At 55.9% G+C, this 15,744-nt stretch overlaps 1 protein-coding gene across 7 annotated transcripts in view; it reads right to left on the bottom strand.

Annotated features, from left to right (window-relative positions):
• The window catches only part of Cdh23 (cadherin related 23), a 373,574-nt gene that overhangs the window by 147,449 nt on the left and 210,381 nt on the right, over positions 1 to 15,744 (bottom strand). For 5 of the 7 annotated variants that reach the window (XM_023718494.1, XM_004623978.2, XM_023718498.1 and 2 more), the window contains exons 12-14: positions 7,366 to 7,371; positions 6,391 to 6,540; positions 5,808 to 5,966 (exon numbers count right to left, since the gene is read on the bottom strand). In XM_023718494.1, the coding sequence (XP_023574262.1) occupies positions 5,808 to 5,966; positions 6,391 to 6,540; positions 7,366 to 7,371 (315 nt within the window). The remainder of the gene's footprint in view (positions 1 to 5,807; positions 5,967 to 6,390; positions 6,541 to 7,365; positions 7,372 to 15,744) is intronic. The other 2 variants (XM_023718495.1, XM_023718503.1) reach the window with 1 other exon arrangement.

Below are 15,744 nucleotides of genomic sequence, written 5' to 3'. Positions count from 1 at the left end.
GTGCACACTCTTTATACTCTTCCCTTTGGGAGTTGGGGGTGAGGGGGTCATTTCACCCCCTTCCCCAGGATTTGCCTCACTGGATCTGAACCACAAGAATTCAGCAGAAATGATGCTGGTGACCTGGAGGCCAGGTCAGGAAAGGCAATACAGCTTGAGCCTTTGCCTGGTTCTCTTGGGGCCCTTGCTGGGGTGCTCTCGCCCAGAACCCTGTGTTGGAAGATGCCCCAGTCGCATGGAGAGGCCACATGTAGATGCTCAGGGCATCGCTCAGCTGAGCCCGTCCTTGGCAAGGCCTGTCCTGGCACCTGGCCTGCAGGTCCAGCCTCTGCTGGAGGAGTCATCTGGACCCGGGGAGCGGAGAGGCTGGGGCCCAGGACCTCATCTGCTCCTTACCCCAACTCCTTGAGTGTGGCAAAGGGGCTGCGGCCCCACCTCACTCAGAGCTGGCACAAAGTGCTATTGGTGGGTGAAGAATGGGTAAAAGCCTGGGCAGCCTCCGAGTTTCTCTGAGCAGAGAATTAATTATAAAACTCTCGTAGGCAAGGTAAGTGATGTGCAAGCGACGTGCAAGCAACGTGTTCTGTGGGGTCCCATAGCGCAACACAAGCACAGGGGCTGCTGCTCAAAAAGCACTCAGAATTCTAGACATGGACTGCGGAATGTGGGACCCATACAGGGTCCAGAGTCTGGAAAGTTGGAGCCAAGCAGGGAACCTACTAGGCTTAAGAGCCAGAGCTCTGAATCTGCTCACAGTGCAGGTGAAGATGGACCAAACCTCCAGGTGGATGAGAGTAACAACACACTCACCACACAGCTGACCTCGCCCTGGGCTTCTAGCACACTCACACCCTCGCATCCTTCACCTCTCTCAATTGAGGACAACGGTTACTACTGCACACTTGAGACTTGGGATCAGAAAACAGTGAAGAAACCAACCGCCCGGGGTCGCAGACGCAGCACACAAGAGGCCAGGGCCTGGCTTTAAACCCTTGCTCCTTGCTGCGGTTGATACAGCACAGATGTCTCCACCATGTCTCAGAGCAACACGTCCTTCTGCTAGGAGTCAGAGGGTCAAGAAGGAGCAGGGGTGAGTCCCAAGGTACCCCGGAGACGGGGGCCAGGGCTGGCCTTCCCACATCATCTGGCCCTGTTCAAGTTCCACTGCTTGGGCTCACTGGTGGCAGGGTGGACAAGGTGCCAGGCAGTCCCAGAGCTGGAAGCCCGGCCCTGCAACAACCTCACAGCCTGCCTTTCCCTTTGGCCACTGTGGCCTTTGCTGGTGAAGGGGACAGGGAGGGACAAGCGGCAGCTTTACTGGCATCATGAAGCAGGGCTCACCGCTAGTATATGGCTGGAGAGGGGCCAGAAAGGTCCTGGGCTGGGCAGGAAGGAAGCCAGGTGGCTCCCAGAGGGGGTGATGGAGACCCTGGGACTCTCCCCCACATTTCTAGATGGCACTGGAGGAGGGTCAGGGGGGACGGGGGGACTCTGGAGGCCAGTGGTGGGAGGGGACCTCACACATGGGAGAAACTGAACAGTAACACCTCCCCCTCCCCGGCCAGGAACAGCACGCTGGAATGAGGGCCTCATGGAGACAGGAGGCCCTGAGAGAGGCAGTGCCTAGCTCAGTCACCTGCCTGGGCCTGCTCAGCGAGGGCCCAGGAGGGTGGCGTCCCTGCCCAGATCTGTGGTCCCAGGAGGTTCGGCATGACAAGCTGTCTCCTCCTGAGTGTGTTGCAGGCAGGCTCTGTGCTATGTGTCTCCTGAGCCACTTCAACTGTCACCATCTTCCCTGCGTCACAGAGGAGGAAACTGAGGCCCAGGGGCTTGCCAAGGGCCTGGCCTGTCTGACCTGGGCTGGCCTATAATGACAGGGTAGGAGAGAGCCAGACAGCACCTTAAAAGCTGATGACAAAAAGCTGCCCCTCAAATCTGTCAGTCTTAACTACACACATCAATGCCACCATATCCAGTGTATGGACAACCCAGAGACACTGGGCAGGCACCGCCTTCTAACCTGGTAGGAAGGAAGCCAAGTCCCACAGTGCTCAGCTCACAGTGAAACCAGATTTGAAAGCCAGACTCAGAGGCACACAGCTATAATCTCAGTACTCTGAGAGGCTGAGGCAGGAGGGTCATGAGTTCAAGCCTAGACAACACAATTTAATGACTTAGCGAGACCCAGCCCCCAAATAAAGCAGGGTTTAGGATGTAGCTCAGTACAAAGGACCTGAGTTTAATCCTAGTACCACAAAAGAATAAAATAAAACAAAACAAAAGTGGATTCTGGGCCCTCCGGGGATGGCTCTGACGCAGGCTTGGACTTTCAGCTTCCATCACCCTGAGAATGCTTTTCTTTATGTCTTGCCTCAGGTATTTCATCATGGCAATGGAAACCAGGCTAGTGCACCCCATGAGACGCACCTCCCCAGGCACGCCCTGCCCACCATCTCTGCAGCAGTCACCTGGGAGGCCATTCCTCCTGCCCCTGCCGCCTGCCAGCCAGCCTTTCCTACAGAGGACAGCTCTAGGCTGTCACAAGCACCTGGGTTCCCTGAATGAAGTGCTCATGTCTCCCTGACCTGGTGTCCCTAGTGACTAGAAAATCTCCTACAGCTCTGGCCTTGGTGGTACCAGAGGGTCCAGAATGTCACACTAGGATACAGCAGCCAGAGCGACCATGTGGCTCCTAGCCTGGGATCTGCAGCGGCTCTTCCCAGCTCCCTTGTGGCTAGCACAGGTCCCCACGAGGGTAGCTTCGTAGTCCATGATCAGGAGTCCATGTGCACAACAGGTACATCACTTACCAGCCCCGGGACCCCCAGCAAGTCACTTAATCTCCCTGAGCCTGCTTCCTCACCTGTAAGTGAGGACACAGCACGCTAACAGGTTAGAAATGATGCATATAGAATGCGCAGCACAGCAAGGACTCAGTGGTGGCAGCAACTGCAGCAGTGGCATTACTGTGGCAGCAGCAAACACCACAGTCCTCAGAGGTTGCCCAGACTCAGCTGGGCACAGGCACACTTTGGCCCATCTTCCTTGCGGTACAGGGGAGTTGCTATGTTCCCATGTGTCAAGTGGGAGCCGAGCTAGGCTCAAGGTCAAGCCTTTGACCTTGCGGTCCACACTCTTTCCTCTCCCCCAGTGGAAATTCTTCTTGCTATAACCAGGGGCTGGGGAGATCCACAGAGCAGGGGGGGGAGCAGTCTGGCTCTTCCACCCCAGCTGGGGTGCCCACCCTGGCAGTGATGGTCAGTTTCCCCTTGCCATAACTCCCCAATGCCACCTCCCCTGCACAAGTGACCAGCACAGGACTCCCCTCGCAGCAGGTTCTGCAGTGGCCTTGGGTACAAATTAAAGCATCTTCCTTCTCTTTATAATTTTTTCCTGACACAACTGCCCATGAAACATTTTAATAACATCCCAGAAAAGGTCAGGGAGAAGGAATTTCACAGTACCCGAGCAAGCAGCTATAACTCCAGCCCCTCTGCAGCAATACGTGTGGAGAGACGGGGCTGAGCCAGGTCTATCTAAGTGGAGAATGGATGGGCTTCAGGCCTAAGCAGGGAGTGGCAGGGCTACCTGCCACCCGCCAGGGCTCAGGCAGCACCCGGGGAGCCTGGAGGCCACAGCTGATTACCAGCACGATGGCTCCTCACAGCATTACAGGGCCACACACCTGGGGCGGCAGGATGAGGAGCAGGTAGGTGAGGCACGGCTGCAGAAGTTGGGAACCGCAGGGGTCTGGGGCTGGCAGCTCTGCAGAGCCTTCAGCAGCCCAGAGGAGGCAAAGCTCACCTGCTCACTTGAAGGGACACATGTGCAGAGTAAGCGGAACCAAGATGGGCCAGGTGGGTGCCCAACAGGCCCAGGGCCTGCTCCAGCTCTGACAAAGCCCAGGGTGGAGGAACTGGCTCATGCCCGCCTCGGTCTACTCCCTGCCCAGCTGCAGAGACCCATGTGCTGTCCATGGCACCACCAGCCAGGCACACTGTACTTACTCAAGAACTTCGCCCCTGCTCCATGGCTGTCCCCACTTCCCCAGGGCCATGGGACTCAGGGGTGCAAAGTGAGAGCCCCAAGACCGATCCTGCTGACACCCAAGCCTGGAGTCCACATCAGATTCTTTGCCACTTGGCCTTTGACATTTAGGGGGCGAGGCCCCCGTTTCCTGCCAGGACTCCCAAGTGTAGGTTACTGGGGTGCCCTTCCCTATATCTAGGGGTACATGGGAGGTGGGAGCTGCTGGCCCATGCTCCCAGACAGGTGGGGGTCCCCAGGCAGTGGGTGATATATCGCAGGAGCACCCTGGAGAAGCTGGAGGCCATGGGCCGGGGACGCAGGCGGGGAGAACAGCAGCATCGGACCTGCTGCCACGTCTGACGGCTTGACTAGCTAAACATCTGTTTGAAATATTAATAACTGTCAGATGCGAGGGGCCTGGGGGATCCACACAGCTCTATGCCATCTGTCTGCAGAGTAAACACACTTCAGAGGGGGGCCTGGTACAGCAGACAGCAAGGACTCTGGGGGCCACAGGTGACCAGGGAAGGGCCACAGTGAGCTCAGCACCCATTGGGGCACAGAGTAGGGGCATGGCCTGGAGCTTGCGGAGCACCGCCTACCACTTCCGTCTGCTCGGCATCCAACCCAACTTTATTATAGGCGCTTCCTCCCATTTTCTTATAATCTGCACAGGACTCCCCCTCCCCCTCAGATCCCCTAGGGTGCGCATGACCTATCCCTGGCAAATCTGAATCCTTGGCACTGGTTCCAAGATGGCCCAACAAGCTGAGAAGCAGTTTTTTTTTTTTAATAATAATTGTTTTCTTTCTTTCTTTCTTTCTTTCTTTCTTTCTTTCTTTCTTTCTTTCTTTCTTTCTTTCTTTCTTTCTTTCTTTCTTTCTTTCTTTCTTTGTGTGGCCAGCTCAGCCCACCAGGGGGCGGGGCTGGCTGGCATGTGGTGCTGGGGATTGAACCGCGGTCCCTGTGCTTTGCTAAGCTTGTTCTAAGTAGGTACTTTAGACCACTGAGCCATCTCACCAGCCCTGAGAAGCAGTTTTGGGACTCTGGACAAAAGATTTGCTTTTCCCCACTAAGGTTGATAAAGTGGTAAAAAGCAAGCTTGGAGGTGCTTGGTGCCCCCTCAGCCAACACAGCTGGAGTGCTGAAGACAGACCCTGCTCAACTGGACGCCTGGATGCAGCCAGCTGGAAGTCACTTATGCCTTCAGGTAGCATCAGCCAATCTTTTTTTTTTCTTCCTGCTTGAACTACCTAAAGATTTTTGTCCCTTGTAACAGCAAGAGAGAGAGAGAGATGGAGAGAGAGAGAGATGGAGAGAGAAGGAGATGGAGAGAGAAAGATGGAGAGAGGAGAGAGGAGAGAGGAGAGAGGGAGAGAGAGAGAACTAACTGATATAAATGCATGCTGGGAGGGAGCCCCTTGTCAAAGGACAAGTCCTAGCAAGGGCAGTGGGAGGTTTCCCAAGCAGCTCCCACAAGCTCCCTCGTTTCTGGTGCCTGTGCATCACCCTCCTCAAAGACAGCTGGAACCTGTCTCATTCACAGGGGTACCCGGGATCAGTCCCTCCCAGGCAAAAGGCAGAAGGCTAAAGCATCCCCCTCCTTCAGCCTGGCCCTTTTCCACACCGCAGTCCTGGCAAAGCGAGGGCATCCTGGAGAGATCACACTCTGACGCATCCACACACATAGCCTCCTGACTGCCCAGAGTCCTTAGGAACAACCCTGCGGCCATGGACTGCCCAAGCACTCACAGCCCTGCAGGGCGGCAGAGACTCACCAGGACCGTTAGTACAGAGGTGCCCACGGTGACGTTCTCATACAGGCTGACATTGTACAGTGGCTGGCTGAAGATGGGCCGATTGTCATTCTCATTGATGAGGGTGATCTTCACCTTGGCATAGCCCACGTGGTCAGGCACACTCTCGTTGGCAAAGAGCTGGGGGAGTGGTTGTGGGCTGGGTCAGCTCCCACCTGCCCATACACCTTTGTCCCCACGAGTCTTCCTTGTGCCTGGCAGGTCCCCACCCACCTCAGTGCTGTACTGTGGTGAGTCCCATCCTGCTCCCTGTGGCCTAAGCTGGCCACTGGTTTTGCTATGGGAGAGGAGTGCTAGGGCCAAGCTGGTGGGAGCTGGAAGCTGGGGTTGCCCCATGACCTGGTGACATTGTACCCAGTTCCCAAATACACCCTTGTCCTTATAAAGGGGAGGCTTAGGCTGAACCCTGCTTCTTTCTCTGTGAGCTTCTCTGGGTGAGATCCACAGGGAAGATAGGAGGGGGTAGGATTTATGGAGACAGGTAACATTCCTCCTCTGCCTCCCCCCACCTCCCACCTGACCCAAGGAGACAGGGGTGGCTCACATCAAAGTCATAGCGATCCACAGTCTCATAGTCCAGTGGGATGGCCACCCGGATGCGGATGTCAGCTTTTCCTTGGACAGAGGTGGGGGAGATGATGAAGTGGTGGGAGTTGTTCCCCACCAGATACACCTCGAACATGCTGTTCAGGCCCTGCATCAAGAGCAGAGAGACAGTGGTCAGAGAGGTGTGGGGTGGAGGTGCAGAGGGCACAGAAGTGGGGGCAGCAGGGTGCTGCCTGCTAGGGTGGTGGTCGGGCACAGGCCAAGAGGGCTTGCCCACCCCACCTTGGAGGCCCCTTTTCTCCTGGGTGGGCCAGCCTGCTCCTAGCCACATCTCTTGCCCTCGTCGATGCTTGGGAAGTCTGCCCTGCTCCCTCTGCCTTCATCACCCTGAAGGATGCCCACAGTGGGCCCTCTGTGCTTTGGCTCTTGTCTCTTGCTGGCTTTTTCTGCTGCTGGAACCTCCTCTGGGGAGATGGGAATCTGTTGGCCAGAGGCCCCGCAGGGAGATGGAGGAAAGATAATGGAAGAGGTCCAAGGTGAGAGGGGAAGAGAAGTAATCAAGAGGCAGCCCACACCTGGCCCTGGCACAGAGGGTTCTCTGGAGGGGGGAGCCCTCCCACAGCTCTCTCCTGCTGACCGGGGTGGTCCAGGCAGGTAGCAGGAGCTCCCCAGCATTGGATCTGAAGGGTACATTCCTCTGGTCCTGTTGTATTGAAAAATTTTCTGTTCCCTCTGGTGTGAAACCCATCCCAGCGATGAAGGGGACCAATTAAATGCCCAAGGGGGCACTAATAACTGAAATCAGTAGTGTGACAGCTCTGAAAGGTGACACCAAGGCCTCCCCCTCCCCTGCACGTTGGCTTCTGGACTACAGGACTTGGAGGACCCCAAGGGTGGGAGTTGGCTGGGCTGTGCCCTCCCCACAGTACCCACCCAACCCCAGCCCTGCCCTGCCCTTCTGAGGCTCACTTACCAAGTTCTGACAGTGGGAGTCACCAGGCAGAGTATGGAGACAGGGAGAAGGAGCCGGAGAGAAGGAGCCGAGAGTGGGGGAGGAACAGAAGAAGACAGTGAATTTGGGTGCAGGGTCAAGACATCACCCCATTCAGGGATGCAGCCCCATCCTTTTCTAGGGCTGCTGCTTCAGGAGCCAAGGAGTGGCAAGGTGGGCAGCGGAGGAGAGAGCAACAGCAAGGACCCAAAAAGATGGGAGGGACAGGAGGGGACAGGAGCACTCTACCAACCCGGGCAGCCACAAGCAAGGGCTGAGGGGTGATGGACCACATCCTTATATCCTGCACCCCGGAGCCTGGAGGACCCCTTGCAGGAAGCAGCCTAAGGGCAGTCACAACTTTATTTTTCTGACATGGGAAATGTCTGCGATTCAGTGCAGAGATGTGGAAAAATCTTCCAACAGCTCCAAGGCATAAATAGCACACACCCAGCACCCTCCCACCAAAGCCAGACTCAAAAGCCTTCTTTCAGATGGTCACCCAGCCTGTGTTCCGCCTCCTTCACAGGAAATCTGCTCAATGTGATGTCTGTCTGTCTGCATCCATCCACCTGTCTATCTACACACAGAGCGAGACAGATGCTTCTCCCCTTTGACCAGCACAGTGGTGTTCTATACATATTGCTTTGGGACAAATATATTCACCTAAAGGTGGCCACAGTGGTGCACACCTGTAATCCCAGCATTCCAGGAGGCTGAGGCAGGAGGATCGTGAGTCTGACTCTAGACTATGCAACTCAGTGATTTAGTGATTAGTAAGCTTCTGCCTCATTAAAAAATAAAAATTAAAAAAAAAAAGGTTGGAGATGCAAAGGCCCTGAGTTGAATCCTCAGCATCACAGAACAAACAAAGAAAGCAAAACAAAACAAAATCTGTCTCGCTTTCTGATTATCCATGTAGAAGCATACATTTGTCGCGGACCTCCTGCTAGGCACAGTACCAGGGGCTTGGGAAGCACCAAGCATTTGTTTTGTTTCTCTCAGTGGCTGTAGGGTGCCTCTGTCACACCTTCTGTCCATTATTCTGCCATACATGGAGCCCTTGAGGCTACAGACTGTGCCTCATACAGTGAAAATCCACCCCAGAGCCTGGCACACGGTAGGTGCTGAGGCTCCAGGAGCTCTTCTTCATGTGTCGCCCTCTCCCCAAGAGGCACAGGGCTTGGGCATTCAGTTCAGAGAGGTTGAATGAGTCGCTCAAGGAAGCACAGGGAGCTGGCAGTAGGGTAGGCAGAAAGGTGCAGGTTCAGCACCCAGGCCAGGACTTGCTGCCTCCCAGGCCAGAGGAAGCAGAGCTCAGGACTGGAGTGCGTGGCCCAGCGAGGACTGTACTGGCCACTGGTCAGTGATTTCAGTCACCAGGGAAGTGGGAATGTTGGGCACACCAGGGCTGAGTCTTGGGAGAAGCAGCCCTGAGAAAGGCAGTGGTGGGAAGGGACAGTGTTTGTTTCTCCTTGTGTTCCTTTGTTTGGTTTTTTGAGACAGGGCTCTTGCTATGTAAGAGCAAGGCTGGCCATGACCCTGTGGCACCTTCCTGCTTCCACCTCCCAGGTGCTGGGATTATAGGTCTGTCACCTGCACCGCCATGCTTAGCTAGGTACTGTTTTCAGACCAGCAGAGCAGCTTCCAGGTACAGGAGGCAGCTCTAAGCACTGAGCTTTCAGTCCCCTGGACAGTCTGTTAACCTTTGGACTGCATGGGTCTGGGCCAGGGCCTGTGGGTGTGCATTCCTGACCCAAGCTCCAGGTGGTGCTGATGGTCACAGAGACCAACCTTTGAGAGCCACTGGCCCAAGCAAAGGTTCAGGGTTGGGAATGAATAGTGATTTATTACTGCTTGCAGGAGCCTGGTAGGGAAGCTTGAGAGTCTGTTGGGAGAGACCCAGGCAGGCGATACCCTGAGGCCTGGGTTGGTTCCATGAGCATTAGAGACCCCTCTAAGAGCTAGAGCAGAAGGATACTGGGGGCCGCATGAGGAAGGTGGCCTGGAGTCACTAGAATTGCCAGTGTGGGACCCAGAGGCCCAGGGACATGAGTCAGAGCCTCCTGGAAGCCAGGAAGCTGCATTTCCCCCAGGGAGCTGTGTTGCAGAGCCAGGGAAGACATTGGGGGGTCAGGGAGCACCAAGGTGCCTACAGGGGCCCACAAAAGGCCAGCAAGAGAGAGGTACAGAGTGATCAGGGCAGTTCTAAAATACTGGCAACACTGTACACCCAGGAAACCAGGCTGCAGGGGCTGGAACCCAGGCAGGCCTGACTCTGCCCTAGGAACTGGTTAGAAACTTTTAAAAAAAATGTATTTAGTACGGGATTTACAGGGTCTCACTGTACAGATCAGACTTGTAGCAGTTCTCCTGTTTTCAGCCTCCCAAGTGCTGGGATTACAGGGGCACACCACCACACCCAGTCTTTGGTTAGAGACTCTTGTTTGGGGGCCATGTACTAAAGGTAGGGGGGACCTAGCCCTCTGAAGATGCTGGTGCCCACTAGGACAAGAACCATTAGGACAGGGTGGTGCCAGGGAAGAAGCAAGTTTGAGATAAAGGACTTCAATCTGCTCCATGTATCTGAACAGAGGTAGTACAAAAGCCTGGGGGAGGGACTGTCCACTCATGGAGGTCAGCAGTGGGGGACTGAAGTGATGCCTGGTGTGAGCTCAGTGTGGCTGCAGGAGAAGCCCCTGACGGCTCCCGGGCCCTGCAGGACAGCTCTGTGGGTCTCAATGATCAGGGACCTGTGGCTTCTTTCTGCTCTGCCTCCAGCGCTGGGAGTCTGCCTAGGCAGGATGCTAGCTGGCAGGACTATGCGTGCTGCTGTCCTGAGAATCCTCCCCGAAAGGTGCCCTGAGGACTGTTCCTGCCTAGCGCCAGTTGTCAGCCCTGGGGATAGGGGTGTCTGTGAGCAAGACACTCAAACACCCTGTGACCAGAGCTGGGAGCCTTTATTAGCCAGCTTCTGCCTGTCGAGCCCCAACTGTGTGTGCCAGGGAGAAGGGCATCGGCAGCAGCCCACCTGTTTCTCAGAGCAGGACACAAGCTGGAGAGGGGACTGACTGTTCCTTCCACATAGCTGGCTGCAGAGGAAACATTCGCCTTGGGGTTCCTCCTGCTCTGCTGTCCTCTCGCTTGGCCAGGGTCAGCAGTGAAGGCCAGGCTGGGGCCCATGGGTCTCCTCCGTGCCCCTGTCCTACTGGGGGCTGCCTCTGCAGGGCGGGAGGGGCCGAGAAGGAGCAGGAGAGAGCTTGGAGTTGTGGAGGGCCGATTTTGTTGGAAAGGGAGATAAAGAGCACATCAAAAGGAGCCCCAGTGCGTGTGGAGAGCGGCCGGGTGGATTAAATTCTGCTCCAGCTGGGAGAGGCGATGAGCAGCTGATTGGTGCCTGAGCTGCAGCGGGCTGGGAGCTGCCGGCTGCCCGCAGGGAGGCCTGGTGACTGCACTTAGATCTATTTATTTATGGGGAGGAGGATGCACGTGGGAAACCACTCCTGGCTCTCCACAGTCCCGTCCCGATTGCCCCTGGTGACTGTAGCCTTCTAGCCCCCATGGAGGGCAGCGCCTTATCAGCTGCCTGCCAGAAGGGGCTGCTTCCCTGCTCCCTTAACCTTGCCTGCTGCTCCTGCTCCTGGAGGTCCAGGGCCACCAGAAAGGGGCGCCTGCCCAGCACAGACCCTCCCTGCCAGCTCTGTCAGTTTCCTGGCTCAGGGGTAGCGTTTCAGCTCTGTATAGAGTTGATCATGCTTGGTTTGGGGGTTCTGTAGACCCCACAGTCCAAGGGAAAAAAGATGACACCATCTAACAGCACCAGCACCTTTCTGGTTCTGGAGGTAGACCCGGGCAGGGCCCTGCCATGGTTGGTGCTGTGGCACCTGTGCTTCCCTTTGCCTGAGGCCTGGAGTCCCAAAGGAGGAGGCGTGACTGGCAGTGCTCTGGGCTGCCTCCCTGGGTGCGAGGTCTGCACAGCCTCCTCCATCCCTTCAGCTGCCCCCACGCCAAAGCTCAGCCCTGCTGTGGTAGCACCAGTTGGTCCTGCTCTCTCCCCTGGAGCTCAGGGTGGTGACTGGGTCAGGGACCCAGCATGTGATGCAGGGAGGGCAATTCAAAGCTGAGGCATTGACTGAGTCCCTTTCTGGCTGTGTGATCTTGGGCAACTCAGGTCCAGTCTCAGAGCCTCAGTTTCCCCATCTGGGAGGTGGGGAGAGAAAAGCATCGGACAAGATAGAACGGAGTGGGGTGCTCTGCGCCAGTACCAGCTGCAAACACGCATGGCATGTTTTCATGCCCCAGACAGAAGATTCCAAGGCACGGCCTTGTGAGCTCCTTCCTTTGCACCTCAGGGGCCAGGGGCCCTTCCTCTTGCCTGGCAGCTACAATGTCCCTTCTGCAGGGGACCTCAATTACCCTCCAGGGAAGAGAAGAGACCAGGGTCATGAGCATGGCCAGGTCCTCAGAGGGCCTGAGCTGGGGCATGGGCATTGGGGAGGGGTTAATTTCCACAGACCAGGATGAAGAGGGGTGGGCAGAGAACAAGGAGGCAAGGACGTGTGCAGGGGTGAGGGACTGCATGGGCCGCAGGCCCTGCCCCACTGGGCAGGTCTGATCCATGCTATTGACCGGCAGAAAATCAAAGCGCACAAAGCTGTATTCTTCATCACTCCTTTGTCCATCCTTTTGTGAACTAACCTGATCAGACACGGCCAAGTGCATCTTGGATGGAGGCAGGCATCTCCTCGTCCTTCATCTCCCCTTCTGCCCCAGCACCCACGGGCACCAAGGGCTTCTCTGTCCCTATGGCCTCCCCAGGCCACCCGTCTCACCTCACAGCCAAGAGGTCCTTGTGGCTCACTAGAAGGAGCCTTGTGGGGGGTGACTGTCCCCATACTTCTAGTTCTACCCAGGGGACCCAGTGAAATGTACATCACACGGCTGGTATGCGCTAGCTCAGCCTTACTGTGTCCCTTTGTGTCACAGGCTGACCCAAAGCCTTGGCTCAGGCTAGCAACCTGGCTCTGGGATCTGCAGCTGCCACACATTGCTGGATGACTGCAAAAGGCTCTTTTTCCTCTCTGCCTCAGTTTCCCGATCTGTGCAACAGGGAGCTCAAACTGGGACACCGTCTCAGAGCCCTTTAATGCCTGCTGTGTCTTTCGGATTGCTTTCTGCTCCTCCAGCCAAGCGCCCCTCTCTTCTCCCCCTTTCCTCTCTGCTCTCCCTCTGTGTTATCTCCCTTGCCATGGACTGCTGCTATGTCACACCCCACATCCCCCCTGCTGAAGTCCTAACTCCCAACAAGGGGGAACCCGGGGAAGGACTGTGCCACAAGGGCAGGGTTTTTGTGAATGAGATTAGAGCCCTCATGAAAGGGCCACAGCTTCAACTTTGCCCCTCTGCCACATGGGGACACAGTGAGAACGTGTCCAGATGGACCAGAGAGCTAGCTCTCACCCCGCACTTCTGGGCCCCCAGAAGGAGGAAATCTGTGTCCACAGGGGTTTGTTACAGCACCCCTAACAGACACACAATTTTCTCTTTCTCCCCTTCTTCCCTTCCACCATTCTCTTCTGCCCCCTCCCCCTCCCCAGGTTATCTATTGAATTCCACACACGCCTGCACAGACGGGATCAATCCGAGGCTGCCTTGCCTTCAGCTTATCTCTGCTCCAAATGATTGATTTTCCCTCTTTAAGAGTAATTTGCTGGTGAATTCCACGTATTGCAAAAACCCCTGTGAAATCTAATTCAATCCGATTGGCAGCTGGCACTTTGGGGGACGAATACGAGAGAGCAGTCATTTTCCTCACAGATGTGTGTATTATTCGTGCGTAAAGAGGGCGCAAGCGGGCAGGTGCGGCTCACCTGCGCATGCGCACCCCCTTCAGCGGGATCACGGAGCCCTGAGGCCAGTCCCCGCGCTTCTGGGAAATAAATTACCATGTGCATTAAGGCAAATGAGGGACAGGTGGTTGAGAACTTCGCTTCCTAATTTGAAGCCCATCGCCACAGTGCACTGGGGAATCTCACTTCCAAAGCCCAGTTACGCCTGACCGTCTGTCTCCTTGTGTCTCCCCTTGTCCCCCTCCTTCTTGGGTCTACAGTGCCAACCCTGGGAACTCAACAAGCCCACATCACACAGGTGGCTGTTCAACGCTGCTGTCTTTTTCTCTTCTTCAATTCTGCTTTTGTCTGGCTCAGAGCCTCAGTTTCCCCAGCCTGGCAGTGGCAGGCCTAAATCAAAGAGAAGGGGGCACTGTCCCTGGGTGACCAGCTGGCCTAGCTTGCCTGGGGCTAAGAGGATTCCCAAGATATGGAACTTAAAATTCTAAAAACAGACAAATGGAGACAGCACGTCCCCAACTGTGAAAGGCCTGTCCCTGAGAGGCTGGCAGGGGCAGGTGGCCAGGCTTTTAGGGACTTGGTTGTGGGCTGTGTGTGCTCCCCCAGGCTGCTTGGACCCCAGGCTCCCTTACCCCACGGCTCACACATAAAGGCACTGCCAGTGAGGCCCAGCACAGGGCGGCCTGCGCTTCCCCCTTGGCCTGCTCTCTGTAGGTCCTGTCTGGAGGTCCCGGGTGCCGCCAGTATTTGCAGGGCCTGGCAGCACTTGCTGTACCCACTCCCAGAGTCAGCTGCCCTTTCTGACCTCATTTCCATGCCCCAAGCAGAGAGCGATTTTTTCTGAAAGCCCAATCTTTGGGCTGCTTGGACCCCTAGGGAGCAGAGCAATGAGCCCAGTGGGTTTTTCCTGAAGTGGAGTGGCCTGAGAGGGTCAACGAAGAGGGTAGGACTCCCTTCATACTGCTGTGGGTGTGTACAAAGGACCAGTTTTTTTTTTTTTTTTTTTTTTTTTTTTGTGGAAGACCCAGGGCTTTGGGGACCTTTCCAGTCCCAAAGAGGTAATGGTACCTTGTACAAAGGACAAAGGCCTTGTATAGGACTTACAGGGCCCCAGATTAATTCTAGGACCCCATGCTACGATAACCATGATCCCAGGAAAGCCAGGCCATGTCCCCTCCTCTGTCCCTCCAGCAAAGGATCCTTTTTGGAAGGCTCTGTCTTGCAAGGTGGCCTCGCTTTCCAGAGAGGTGGCCATGACCCTAACTTGAAGATGTGCTATTCTGATCAGGACCTGTCAATCAGAACCTCTCCAAGTCCCAGTCAACCCCTTCCCTCGCTCCACCGACAAACTCTGTATGCAGATTCTGGCTGGGGTTTCTGCAGGGGGCTAAAGTGTGGTAGAAGTGTCCTCAGAGATACACAGTCCAAAATGCATTGGGGAGGTCATCATCCTGGACTCCTCCAAGCTCAGAAGTGTACCCCCACAGGGGGCCTGGTGGGCAGGAGGTGGGGCTGGGGGACAGGCAGCAGACTCCTTTGAACAGAGCAGGCTGGGGTGGGTGGGGCTGGAGCCTGCATTCTCCGAGAGCTCAGCAGCTGGCTGGCTCTGACTATTGACCAAGCCAGGCCATTTCCCTGTCCCCATGGAGAGAATGTGCAACAAAACAAAGACATTTCAATGCCTTTTGGAGATCAGGAGGGGTATACACTGTGGTCACCAATCTCTAACTCCCCTCCAATAGGGAGTTCATCTTCCTGCACATCCAGGTGACAGAGCGGTGCTGGGGGAGTGTGGTGGGGGGGAGGTAGGGGGCAGAGGGAGGTTTGAGCCCTGGACCAGTTTTTTAACCTCAGCAAACTGCCCTCTCCGCCTGCTCTTCAAAGTTGAGATCCCATTACCGGAGCCCACAAGGCTGGTGCCCAAGGGCCAAGGGCAGGTGGTGACTGCATCTTCATTCCCTTCCCAGCCTCTACCAGGGAGCACTGCCCAGTTGGGAACCCCGTGCCATGAAGAAAGGCACCAAAAGTGTCTTAAGGAGCAGGTCTTGGGCTAGGCAGGGCACAGGGCTCCAGATAGAGGGGTAACCATGCCTGGTGACAGTCCTACCTATTTAAGATGTCTCTGCCCACCTTAAATAGTGGCTATGGGTGGATGGGTGGACACAGGGTAAATATAAGAATGGCACCCATGTGCAGCACTTTTGTCACTCTCACTGCACGGAATGCAATCCCCATGCTCATCCTAACCCTGCCTTCCCCACAGACCCCACCCCTGAGCTGCTCTTAGGCCTTGGGCCCAGCCCCTACTCTCTGCTCTCTCCCACTGCCTTCTGCCGCTATCTCCATCTTCCTTGTGTACCAGATTAATCAAAGCTGACGGACAGCTTTGAGGTTATCACTCACACTCAAGAACCATCGATGGCTCCCGCACGCTGGTTGAATGAGCTCAGACTCCTAGCCCAGCGACACTCAAGGCCATTCAGCCTATCTTCCCGGCTGCATGGGAAGCTGT

The sequence above is a fragment of the Octodon degus genome, unplaced genomic scaffold (genome assembly GCF_000260255.1).
Source record: "Octodon degus isolate 3935 unplaced genomic scaffold, OctDeg1.0 scaffold00005, whole genome shotgun sequence".
NCBI classification, from domain to species: domain Eukaryota; kingdom Metazoa; phylum Chordata; class Mammalia; order Rodentia; family Octodontidae; genus Octodon; species Octodon degus.
This window is presented reverse-complemented; position numbering and strand designations above follow the sequence as displayed.